Source organism: Pogona vitticeps, chromosome 3, assembly GCF_051106095.1.
Source record: "Pogona vitticeps strain Pit_001003342236 chromosome 3, PviZW2.1, whole genome shotgun sequence".
NCBI lineage: Eukaryota > Metazoa > Chordata > Lepidosauria > Squamata > Agamidae > Pogona > Pogona vitticeps.
In genome coordinates, this window is record NC_135785.1 from 69,698,705 (window position 1) to 69,710,846 (window position 12,142).

Here is a 12,142-nt window from a genome sequence, read left to right on the forward strand (position 1 = left end):
TTCATAGCTTGTGACTCACTAGAGGAAACACAGACCACCACTGAAGTGGAACTGGCCAAAATTTTCTGTTTATAGCTACTGAGGTACAGTTGAACAAGAGCAGCCTAGGGTAAAGCAAAAGTGGGAGATCAGATAAGGACAGAAGTTAAAGGCAGCTGCAACATGTCAGTATGATATGAGAAAGCAAACAGTAGTTGCCAGTCTGGGTCTGTGACCTACAGTTCAGCAGGAAGGCATGGTGGGGAAATGGATGGGGACTTGTTCGTTAGCTATGAAAAGAGGATATAGTGAAGCTGGCTCCACTGGGCCAGAATAACTCATAGAGCCAAGTGGGCTCACAACAGATAAATTGCTGTGTTTTGACACCCAGCTGAAATATCAAAATCGCCACTTCTTTCTAATCAAAAGTGGCCATTTTGATATTTCAGCTGGGTGCCAAAATTTCCAACAAAGGTTGGTAAAGATCTTGCACATGTCCTCAAAAATAGGTTTCCTAAATTTGATGGGTCTTACCCCCTTATAAATTATTGCAGGCATAAGGAAATATAAGGCAAAATAGAGAAATGCGTATTAGGAAAGTGTAACCAGAGTAAACTTTTGACCTTTTAAACCTTGGAATAAGATGATCAGTACAGTACTATGTTCCATTTGAAATTCAGTCTTGATGAGTTTTCCATATTCCTCATTCCTCTTAGATTTATTTTATGTCTTACATGGGGGAAAGGAGGGAAACAACATATAACTCAATAAATTATTAAAAATGATCTGTAGAAAGTTAATCCGCCTAGCTAACATGATCAACAATGGAAAATGCCATTGGGATATTTTCCCCTGTAATATTCCTTTCAGAATTTTTATTGCATTTATCATGTCATAAAAATTCGAAGAGAATCTGGTCTCCTGCCTCTTGAAAGCAGACAAAGTTTTTTAGTGCATGTAGTTGCATGGCTTTGAAACTTCTCTTGTGTGAATTCTTATTTTTTGGGTTGTGTTTCACTTGATTACTGAACAGAAATGAATAAACATTTCCATTGTTGACAGCCTTAGTAATGAAGGCCTTTGTAGCAACGAAGAATCACCCGGTGCAAAAACACTTTCGGTGTCTCCAGAGGTAACAACACTGGAAAACATCCCATGTGAAGAAAAAGAAGGAGGAGCTATATCTAGCTTCCTGGAATGGGCTGAAGGAACAAAAGACAAAAGACAAGCTGAGCCTATGCCTTTAACTGAGTATGCCAAGGAATGTGCTGCTTGGAGTCTTGAGGATAGCTTTGGGGAACTGCCTACCCTGGCGCCATCTCTGAATTCTACGAAGGACAATGGCGGAAGTTCTGTTCCTGATCTATATCTGGACAGTGGCTTGAATGTTATGCAGTCTGCTACCACTTTTGCAATACGGGATAAAAGAGATCCTGATAACTCTAGCTCAGAAAATAATTCCTCAACAGATGTCACTTGGATGTCAGGAGCTGGGGTAGCACAAACCATTTCAAGTGAATTAGACCCATTATGGCAGATTGAACAGCTGAGTGACAAGAGAAAAGCACATGTTATCTCATTACCCGAGAGGGAAGGGGGAGGTTGTTCTATCACTGAAGGGAACAGCCAGGAGGCAGGATTTTGGGAAGTGGGTCACAAGGAAGAGGCACTGGCAAAACCAGGTGGACAGGACACAGATGGTCTAGACAGCCTGTTAATGAAGCAGGAAACATTAATCCCAAATTATCCCACCATGGGAGGTTCAGACATGAAAAAATATGGAGCAGTTGTTGATGGCCAGAGTTCTGTCAAGTGTGGCGATGCCACCAGTGAACTCAATAGTGATGCTGTAACAAGCAAAAAATATGAACTCCAGGAAGAGTTTACTGAGCAGAATAGTCAGCAGTCTTGCGCAGCTCCTGTTATGCCCTTGAACCCATCAAATCTGTCTCTGAATACTACAGTAGAAGAAAAAAATGAGAGTTCTATATTTGAAAAAGAGCAGCCAGATCAAGCTGAAAGTGAAAAAACAGAAGGCCTATTATTTACAGAAATAAAAAATCACAGTGTGGATTTACTAGTTAGCTGTGGGCCTTCTGCTGTGTCCTTATTGCCTGATGAAAACCAGAAGCAAAAAGCAAGCATTGTGTCTGAGAACAGAGGAGAGCAAGTTGGCAGCAATGAAACCACACACGTTAAGGATATGAGTGGGGGAAACGTCACTCTATCTGACCCAGAAAATCTTACGTGTTTTATGAAGGAAGATTCCATTAAAAATAAAACATCATCACTGGTGGGAAGTGTAAGAGATTTTGCAAGTGAGAATGAGCTTACCATACACATTAAAAAAGAGAATATGGTACCTGAGGAAAACAAAGATGTTTCTTTGGGAGACAGTGGAAGTCAGGACAGGCTGGATTTAGCAAGTTTGAATACACAGAAAGAGGCAAACTCTTTCCAAGGGGTGCCACTAAGCTTTGATATTGACAAAAGGCAAGAAAGCCCCGAGATGCACTGGGAGGATTACTGTTTTCAAAGTGGTACTAGTGGTAAAAATTTAGAAGCTGACTTTGGTGCAGAATGTCATCTGAGAACACCTGATGACCATTCACCTGAATTAAGTCAAGGTTCAGAGAGAAAGAAAACAGCCCCATATGAAATAGAGGATAAAAGCCTTCTCTCTGCTGAAGCGCAACAATTACAAGAGCAAAAACGTTCACAAAGCGGCACCCTTTTACCAGAAGGCACACTACTCAACTTTCCAGCCAGTGAAATGACAGGGAAAGTTTGTTCAGCAGATGCGCATGGTTCACTGATGCTGCACTCGGAGAACAACATTGTTATGCAAAACAAGCGTGATGAATCCTGGGAGCACACATTTTCTCAAAGAACTGAATGGGAATTGGAAGGCCACACTACGCATGAAATAGCATCTGAAAGCAGCGCAACATCGGCAGAAATAACACTAGTTCCTGAAGCAGAATTGGAGCATCAAAACTTAGATGAGTGGGCCAAGGTTGCTGAATCCATTGCAACAGAAAAAGCACAAGTCCAGGAAGATACACCTCTTTCTGAAAGCAAAGCATGTAGCCCAATGGTTTGTGGCGATGCTGACAGTGTCCCTGTGACTGTTCCGGAACAAAGCAATGATGTGGATCAGAAAGAAAGTAATGAACCTGATCAGGAGGAATATGAAGCCGAAATGAAAAGTCAGGTTGTTGACATGACGTTGGCACAGAAACCCCAAAGCAAAGTGAACTCCCTGCAGCAAGCAGAGCAGGAACAAATGAGTGAAGAAAATGAACAAAGTTTGAAGAAATTGCATTCAGGCAGCCCACAGGCATCGGTGAGCATTGTGGAAACTGGCTCCCTGCAACCAACATTTAGAGGCTTGCACAGCAGCAGCTTAAAAGAGAATAATCCACAGGAGAGTAATGATGGTAAAGCATCTCTGGAAACTCTTCAAGGGGAAGCTGCAGAAAGGCAACAGGTGGTGGCCATTTTGATGCCCTCTCCACAAGTGGAATCTAAAGTTAGTCCAGAGTCCCCTGGCTCCATCTGCAGTAATCAACAGCACACTGCAAAAACAGAACTCAAAGATTCCAGTCACAAAAATCTTCCAACAGCAACAAGTCCTGGAGAACAAAAGCACAATGAAACACCTCCTGCACTGGAGTTAAATCAACCCAGTAGCCACCAGGGCATGTGTGAAAGTGAACGGACAATAACAGGAGATGTTCTTGATAAACCCCAAACAGTGTCTGTTGGATTCGAGGCGAAGCCAATTGATCCCAAAGCTCTTCCAGTTGAAAAGGCATCTTGGTCGAATGTATCTGAGTCTGCAAGAGACAGTGTGCAAGACAGGCGCCTGACAACTCAAATAAACCAAAAAGTAGAAGAAAGTTTTCCTAGCAAGGGAGCCTTAAGTGAGTTCAGGCAGGAGGTTTATGATTCTCTGGATTCAGAGAGTCTTTGGGAAGAAAAAAATCTCAGCTATGCCTTTGCCAAAGTGCCTGATACAAGCAAGCAGCCAAGTAGTTTATGCAATCTGACAGGCAGCCCAGATGAAAGTGCTGTTGGTGTTACAGAGTACGTTCCAGAGATGCAGAAAACAGTCACTGCCAATGCTGAACAGCCAGAGACCTTGCTAGTGGGTTTTGAAATAAATGGCTCTGATGACAATTATAAATCGAACAGCATTGACCTTAACCTACCAACAGAACCGGAAGAAAAAGGTTCAAACATAGAAATAAATGAGAATCCAAGTTTAAAGGAGGAAACCACCCCCAAAGATGAATCTGGAGAAATAAGTTATGAAAAGGAGTTGATTTTCACAGCTGCTGAAAAAGCAGGAATACAGAAATATCCTCCTGTGTCATCTGGACTCACAGTAATCCCTGCCAGTAGTACTTTGCACAAAACAGACCATATTGAAAAGCTGGAGTTTCTACCTGTTGGCTCACAAGCAGAACTAAGAGGGCTTTCTGTGCCAGCATTTTCACATGATCAACAAACCAGAGTAAACCAGGAACCTACAAATGGCATGAATGATGTCATTATGGGCGAATTACAAAACAAGGAACTTGAAGTCACAGCCTGCCAAAATATCTTAGGTACCACTCCCAGTTTACAGACTGTTGCTGCAGCTGCTACACCCATACACCTAGGTGATGTTTTAGCAGAGGAAGGCTCAACAGATCAAAGAACGTCTGAAGTGCTAAATTCAGACAACATTCCTTCAGAGACAGTCCCAGAGAAAGAGTGTGTGATTCCAGACCAAGGGTCCCAATCAGAAGAGAGTGCACCACTGGCAGAAATTCTACCAGCTCCCTTGGAAGACTCCTGTGAGACAGGGCAGTTAGAAGGAAGTTTGTCACCATTTAATTTTGAGAAGCTGCAGATTGAGATCTCTGCAATTAAAACAAAAGGAGCAAAAAGTGATGTAAACTTCAAAGCCCAGCAGTTTGACAGCTCGGTAAATTCTCTCTTCAGCCTTTCAAGCTTAGAAGAGAAGCTTCTAAGCCTTTCATCTTCTGGTAAGCAAGCAGGCTGTAATGAGGGTACGGCAACAAATATCGGCTGTGTAGATGACAAGTGCAGTACGATCACAGAAAGCACAGGGAAAGCAGGGAACAGCAAATGCACTTTTGCAGAGGATTTCAGCATCCCCAAGATGGAAATAGAGACCTCCAAGCAGTCCACAGCGACTTCCGAAAAAGAGCAGAACGACCTGCCTTCCAGGACCTTTGGCATTGGCTTTTTTGATTTCAGAAAGCATATTAGCAAAATATTTGAGAAGACAGTGCCAAGTGCTTCGACAGCAGAGTTGGCTCCCCTTTCAGCTGAAACCAGTACAGGTGAAGGAGACAGCCTGGCAGCTAAAGAAATAAGTGAGTGCAAGCATGGATTGAGCAAAGGGGATGAAGTCAACAGAAATAGAGAAGCAGGCTGTGACCAGACAACAGAAGGATGCATGTTACCATCAGAAGCTGGGGCACTTGAAAGATCTGCTGAGGAAAAGATGTTGCAGGGGGAAAAGCCAGTGACAATCACTCCAGAATACTACTTGCCAGGTGCTTTTTCGGAAGATATCACTATCCAGAAATCCTGTTTAAGTGAAGAACCTTTGACAAGTGCACCAAAGGTAGACTGTCAGGTGGATAGCTTGAGCAGTAGCAAGGGGACAGCAGAAGAATGTGGATGTGTTAGTGCTATAAGCAGTGACAATGATGTGAATCAGGTGAGCTTGGAAGCAGAAGTGCAGCATCCAGTAAATTCTCATACCTCAGAAACAGATCATTTACTGTCTGGTAATGAAGTCTCTTTATGTATCTTTGCCTCAAAAGGAGAGGTTCTAGAGAGTGATTTTGACAAAACAACCATGGCAGAAGTGAAGGAAAGCAATTTAATTAGTCAGTGTGACACAGGTTTATCTAAGGAAGAGCTAATACATTATGGAAACCAACAGCACTACCCAATGCCTGGTGAAGACAAGGGAAATGAAGAGAATGTTGTTGATTTAGGTGACACATCAGCATTGCCATCTCTTCTTGATAGTCTTGATGTTCACCAAGAACAACAGCCCAGGATATTGCCTGCGGAAGACCAGCAAAACTCCACCTGCAGTGATCTTTTGGATGAAAATACAGTTAATGACAAAGTATTCATGACACCAAAAGCCCTGGAATGTACAGAATTCTTGCCCATTTTAGTTGATGCACCAGAACAAGAGAAAATACAGGACACAGCAATACATGGATTAATAGATTACCTCAAAAATGAAATGGATCCTAATGGTTCCTCCATAGGTGATGGCAAACCAGAACACAGCAGTGTGAGTGAGGCTGGTGTAGAAGAAACAGATGACACCAAGTTGAGCACCATAGAAAAAGAACCACGTATTTCTATTGACACCCCTAAAACAGGTATTACAGCGACATTATTCACCAACGACCATGACTCAGTTTTGCAAACTACCAAATGCAAACAGGAGGCTGATGCAACAAAGCTTTCTGAAGCCATTCAAAGAAGGGAGCAAAATGTATGTATAGATGATGAAGCTGCTTCTGCAAGTCAATGCAAAGAAGAACATTTGGCAGATGAGAAGTCCCTTTTGGATGTCCAGGAAAAAGGGTCAACCACTTCGCTCAGTGAATATGAACAGTGTCTCCCTAGTGAATCTCAGAACATGGCTACAGATGAATTACTTCCCGAAAGGTACTTATTTTTATAAACTAACTGTAGTGGAGATTTGTTTGTTTACTGAACTTCAGATAAGATAGCGTATTGGGAGGGTGGCTCTATTCATTTTTTTTTTACTACATAGCGTTAAGAGCTATGTAGCTCTAGAGAAAAACTTCTCTAATTATCTACTTAGAAAAAATTGTAAATCTTTACCCTTTTCAAAGGAAAATGTTAATGATTTGATATAATTAGCAGTATTCTAAGCTAATAGGAAGTTAGAATTTCAGCAGCTCTTTCTATTTATTCTTAGCCCTGCCACAGCTGCCATTCTGCATATAGTTGTACAGGTCCAAATGAACTCAGTGGAGCTTATTTCTGAGTACACATGTTTGTGATTACACAGTTACAGCACTATGATCTCTTATTTGTCAGCTGTGATCCGAACAGTCTTTAGCATCTAAAAGCCAAACACTTCTACTTTTAGGTGAAGTGCAAGCTTGTTTACAGTAAGCACACTTGGTGCAAGCAACTCATGAAGGCTCCCACTGAAATAAATCTGTTAGTCTTTAAGGTGCCACAATACTTAGTGTTTTGTTTTGTTTTTGTGTCTAAATGGGTTACCTCTTTAAAATGCTGTTTTTAATACATATTTTGTAGGGCTTGTTCTGATTACTTTGAATGTCAGAGCCATCTTTGTTTGAATAATGCTCAAGCCTATAAATTTAGGTCACCTTCTCCTTTAACTAATGATGTCCCTGCTTTTTCCACAACCTCAGCAATTTTCGTGAGCTCTGTCATTCTCTCCTTGCTGTACCTGAGAAGGACTCTATAGCCGTAGCAGTCAAAGACACCTCAAATGAGGAAAGAGATGACATCAGAGTAGAAAGGTACAGTGGAAAGCATTAATTATTTTAGAGGGTGGGACTGCTCCGTTTTAAGAATCATACTTTTTGAGTGCATGAAAAAGAACTAGAATTGAACCCTGCTACTTTTTTTAGCAGTAGAGATGTTAAATCACATTGTTATGGTGTTCTTTTAAATTTTAATTGGTGCTTCAATTCAACTGAACCAGCATTTTCTGGGATTTAGCGTGAGAATCTGTTTTCAGTGTTTGGAGTCAGCCCTGAGCCATGTAAATTAATAACACAGAGTGCTTTTGTAAACTATATTGTTCTTTCCCCTCCCCTCATGAGTAAGCGCCATGGTTTTCATACATATATATAATTAAGGGCAGAGTCCTTGCAGAGTATATGCAAGTGATAAGCGACTTCATTTTGTTTTGTCATTAGAGATCTATTATTAATAGCTGGCCAGCATACAAAGTAAAATAAAGTTTTCTTAGTTCAGGGATGGTGATGAGGGATGCTTCTTTTTATGCAATGGCCACCATCCAGTTGCTTAATGTAGTAAGTTATACCGGAGGAGGCCTGTCTAACAGTGATTTCCTGAGTGACTCTAAAGTAAGTTGAATCAATTAGACCTATGCTAATTGTGACCTACTATGCTAACATAAGATGCAGTTAGAGTAGACCCATTTGAATCAACAGAGTTTACAGAGGAGTTGACTCACTAAATCATTATTGATTCAATGGGCCTCCTCTAGTACAATTTACTACATTAAGCAAAATGATTTGGTCAGTGTCTCTAAAAGCTTCTAAAGGCATAAGAACCTTGTCTGCGCACAAAAACATCTGGTGTCTAGAGATGGGCTATTTGTATACGAATATCTCTGTGCAGCTGGACTTAATGAGGTTCCGGCCGCTGGAGGCAGACCATCCACTCACACATCCGGTGGTGGCGGCGGCAGCCTGGTTCTTCCTTCCAATTGCTCCTGGAGCCCCGCTCAGCTAGCCATTCCTGGCAATGGGAGGGAGGACGGGTCTCCCTGCAAGGCTGCTGAGTTGCTAGCTGGGCAAGAAGACAGGGAGCGATTGGAAGGGAGAGCGAGGCCACTGCTACTGCTGGACGTGTGAGCGGATGGTCTGTCCCCGGGAGCCGGACCCTTGTTAAGTCCAGCTGCACAGTGATATTTGTATATGAATACCTCCATCTCTACTGGTGACACTTTTTTGCTCTTGGGTTCAAACTCTGGTTCTGTGTAGTTCCCGGTTTGAGCCCTATTTGTTACCTTCTTTCATCTCATGAAAATGTGAATATATTTGGCCAGGTATGAGGCATGTAGCATAAATGAGGGATCCCTTTAAAAATTGAGATTTGGAATAAAAATCTCATTAGTATGCATGGCTGGCTGGATAACTCAGTAATTTGGGTCCCTGCCTGTGGAGCCAGAGGCGGGGAGTTTGATTCCCCCACTGTTCTTTCTAGAAAGAGGAGCTATGTGAAGCCTTGGTCAAGATCCACAATCGCAGTGTGCCCCCTGAGAAGGGAATGCTCCACTCCTTCTGAGTACTCACTACCTAGAAAATCCTAGAAATCTCTGCTTATTCTTTGGAATGAGAAGCTGTTGCTTTTTTTTTATGAGCAGGAAAATGTTTTTCAATCTTTGGGCTCATTTTATGAGAAATTTGCATTCTAAAGCTTTTGAATGTCTCAGAAAAGTGTTTTTCAGAGATCCTGTACATTGTTCTTATGTTTTTTTTACAGCTTCCCTTGCTTCCTTCATTTTATTAATTAAGAGGGAGCCACTTCTTTTTCCAGCTAATCCTGTCAGTTGAGAGGAAAATGGGTAGAATGTGCATCTGTCCAAAAATGATAATGGGTGGTAAACTTTGATACCTGTGGTAAATGGGGTGGTGCCTTCAGCAGCAGCTGGTGATTCATAACTCTGTAACTGCATAGTTGCATATGCTTGAAGAATTTTTATCACCTGTTTTTCCAGTCTGAGTATTCATCCCAAGTGGCGACAGCTGCCACTTTTTGCAAAACAGCTTACTTTTTTTAGCTGCATGCCTGTGGAATATATACATGTTGCATATTGCACACACAGGAATAAAGAATAATGGGCAGCAGAGAGACAAGAACTGAGAGCTTCCTAAGGCAATTAGCAAGGAACATTGCTTTTGTTCAGACTTGCCTATTTTAGAACTGTATAATTACAGGATGAAGCAAAAGTATATCTATTATCACTTTGCCTGTACCTTGCTTTATAATGCCTTGTACGACTCATTCATAGACATACTGTATGAGAACTGGAGAATCATAGACACAGTCGTGTATGAAAGCTAGTTGTTCCTTCCCTTGTGGTGGTGTTGCTTCCTGCATTTTCTACCTTTTGAGTCCAGTGTTTTCTATCTTTCACTGGTGATGGTGGGGTTATAGAAAGTGTATACATTTTTAATGGTATGGATGAAAGCTGTTGATTTTTTGACTTTGGGTATAGGAGACTTCTGGTGTATGGCTTTCTGTACTTGTTGAAACAGAGTGTCAAGTGCTACAGTACTACTGAACTAGGGATTGTGACAACCCCAGACCTACTGGGATATGCCACAGTTTCACTAAGCTGCCACCAACCATTCCCTGTAAGGAGTCACACAGACCAGGAATGGATTTTTAACAAACAAAGGAATAAGGTTTATTTAAATAACACACAGGGAAAATAAAATGATCAAGTGAATAAGATACAGTAACGTGGCTTAGTCTCAATCATGCATACACCAGTTTGGTTCACACAGAACACCTTTAAATAAAGCACAGACCCTGAACCTATCAGTTCTGGCTACCCCTACAGACACCTGAACCTATCAGGTTGGTACTGACTGACACACAGTAGTACCCTGTCTGACACACAGACTCCCACTCCAGCTTCTTCTCTCAGCTTCTCCTTCAGCTCTCCTCCAGCTTCTTCTAACTTCTCCACACAAACTCCACATATATATACAGTACAGCCCCTCCTCCTGATGTCCCGCCTTCCACTCCCCATAGGATGGAACTTTCCCTCCAACCCATGACAGACAGGTAACATCAGTGCTGTATGTAACAGGGATATGTGCACAAGATAAGGGATACCTACAGAACAAATACTGTAATTCCCAGCAGCAAGCAAAAATGCTCAAAAGAGCAAAAGGCAGATGGAGAAGGCTAGGTGATTCTTGCTCCTCTATCTGTTTTTTCGTTCCGATTTTCAAACTGTTTTTTTCATTTGTGAACAAAAGAAAATATAGCAGTACCGCAGAAGCTGTAAATCTTTCCTTGAATTGAGGGAGAATGTTAATAAGAGATACTAATAGATACTTATGCTAATAGAAAATACAAGCAAGAGGATTATGTAAAGAATATTCCACCATGAACGTTGTCTGCACTTACATGCATCCTCTCTGTGTTGCTAGAATTTAATACAATATATGAGAGAAAGATCTGTGGAAATGTACATAGTATAAATTCTGAGTTTTGTCAGACATCAGCTATGATAGACAAAACTAGTGCATTCAAAGAAACTTCACAACAAACACTACCATTTTTGACCTACATGTTGTAAATGAAAGAAGCTTGACGGTGACTGCTATGAGGTGAATTCCTATGTTTATCTGGATATAAAATACTTTATGAAACCAATAGAATGAAAACTTGGGGAGTAAGGCAGTTTGGTAGGCGTGCAGGCCTCAAACATCAGCCATCTAGATGTTTTAGTCTTCAATTCGAGAATACCTGGGCATTAGTTGTATTTGCTGGTGCTTCTGGTCGCTGAACTCCAAAGCATCTGGAGGGTTTGAACTATTGCAATGGAGATTGACCCCTTCAAACTTTCTTTTTGATCTTTGGCAGAATTATAGTATTTATTAATTGTAGTTATCATCGTCATTGTCATTGTAGCTGCAGCAGCAGCACTTACAGTGTATCACAGAGGTGAGTACAACTTCTCACATTTCATAAATATTTTAGTATATCTTTTCATGTGACAACACTGAAGAAATGACACTTGGCTACAATGTAAAGCAGTATGTATACAGTGGTTTAGACATTAATGGCTGTGTGTTGTGTTATTTTGAGGGGACAGCACATTTACACTATTATACAAGCTGTATACTCACTGCTTTACATTGTGATATACTGTATGCACTATTAAGTCAGAAGTGTCTTGTAGTGACCCTAATAGGTGAGTGACATATTTAAGGAGTGGTTTTACCAGTTCTAGGGACATGGTGGCGCTGCGGACTAAACCGCAGAAGCCTGTGCTGCAGGGTCAGAAGACCAGCAGTCATAAGATTGAATCCATGTGACGGAGTGAGTTCCCGTCGCTTTGTCCCAGCTCCTCACCAACCTAGCAGTTCGAAAGGATGCAAATGCGAGTAGATAAATAGGTACCATCCCGGTGGGAAGGTAAAACAGCGTTCCCTAGTCACGCCGGCCACGTGACAATGGAAACTGTCTTCGGACAAGCACTGGCTCTACGGCTTGGAAAAGGGATGAGCACCACTGGACTAAAAATGTCAAGGGGAACCTTTACCTTTACCTTTTACCAGTTCTACTCTCCCAGTGAATTTCCATGGCTGAGCAGGAATTCAGATTCAGTCTTCCAGAG

At 41.6% G+C, this 12,142-nt stretch overlaps 1 protein-coding gene across 17 annotated transcripts in view; it reads left to right on the plus strand.

Moving 5' to 3' along the window:
- The window catches only part of TACC2 (transforming acidic coiled-coil containing protein 2), a 219,665-nt gene that overhangs the window by 40,948 nt on the left and 166,575 nt on the right, over positions 1 to 12,142 (plus strand). For all 17 annotated transcript variants that reach the window (XR_013543921.1, XM_078391167.1, XM_078391169.1 and 14 more), the window contains 2 exons: positions 1,042 to 6,696; positions 7,440 to 7,550. Coding sequence is in view for 16 of the 17 variants with exons in the window: in XM_078391167.1 (XP_078247293.1) it covers positions 1,042 to 6,696; positions 7,440 to 7,550 (5,766 nt within the window). In the remaining variant the exon portion in view is untranslated. The remainder of the gene's footprint in view (positions 1 to 1,041; positions 6,697 to 7,439; positions 7,551 to 12,142) is intronic.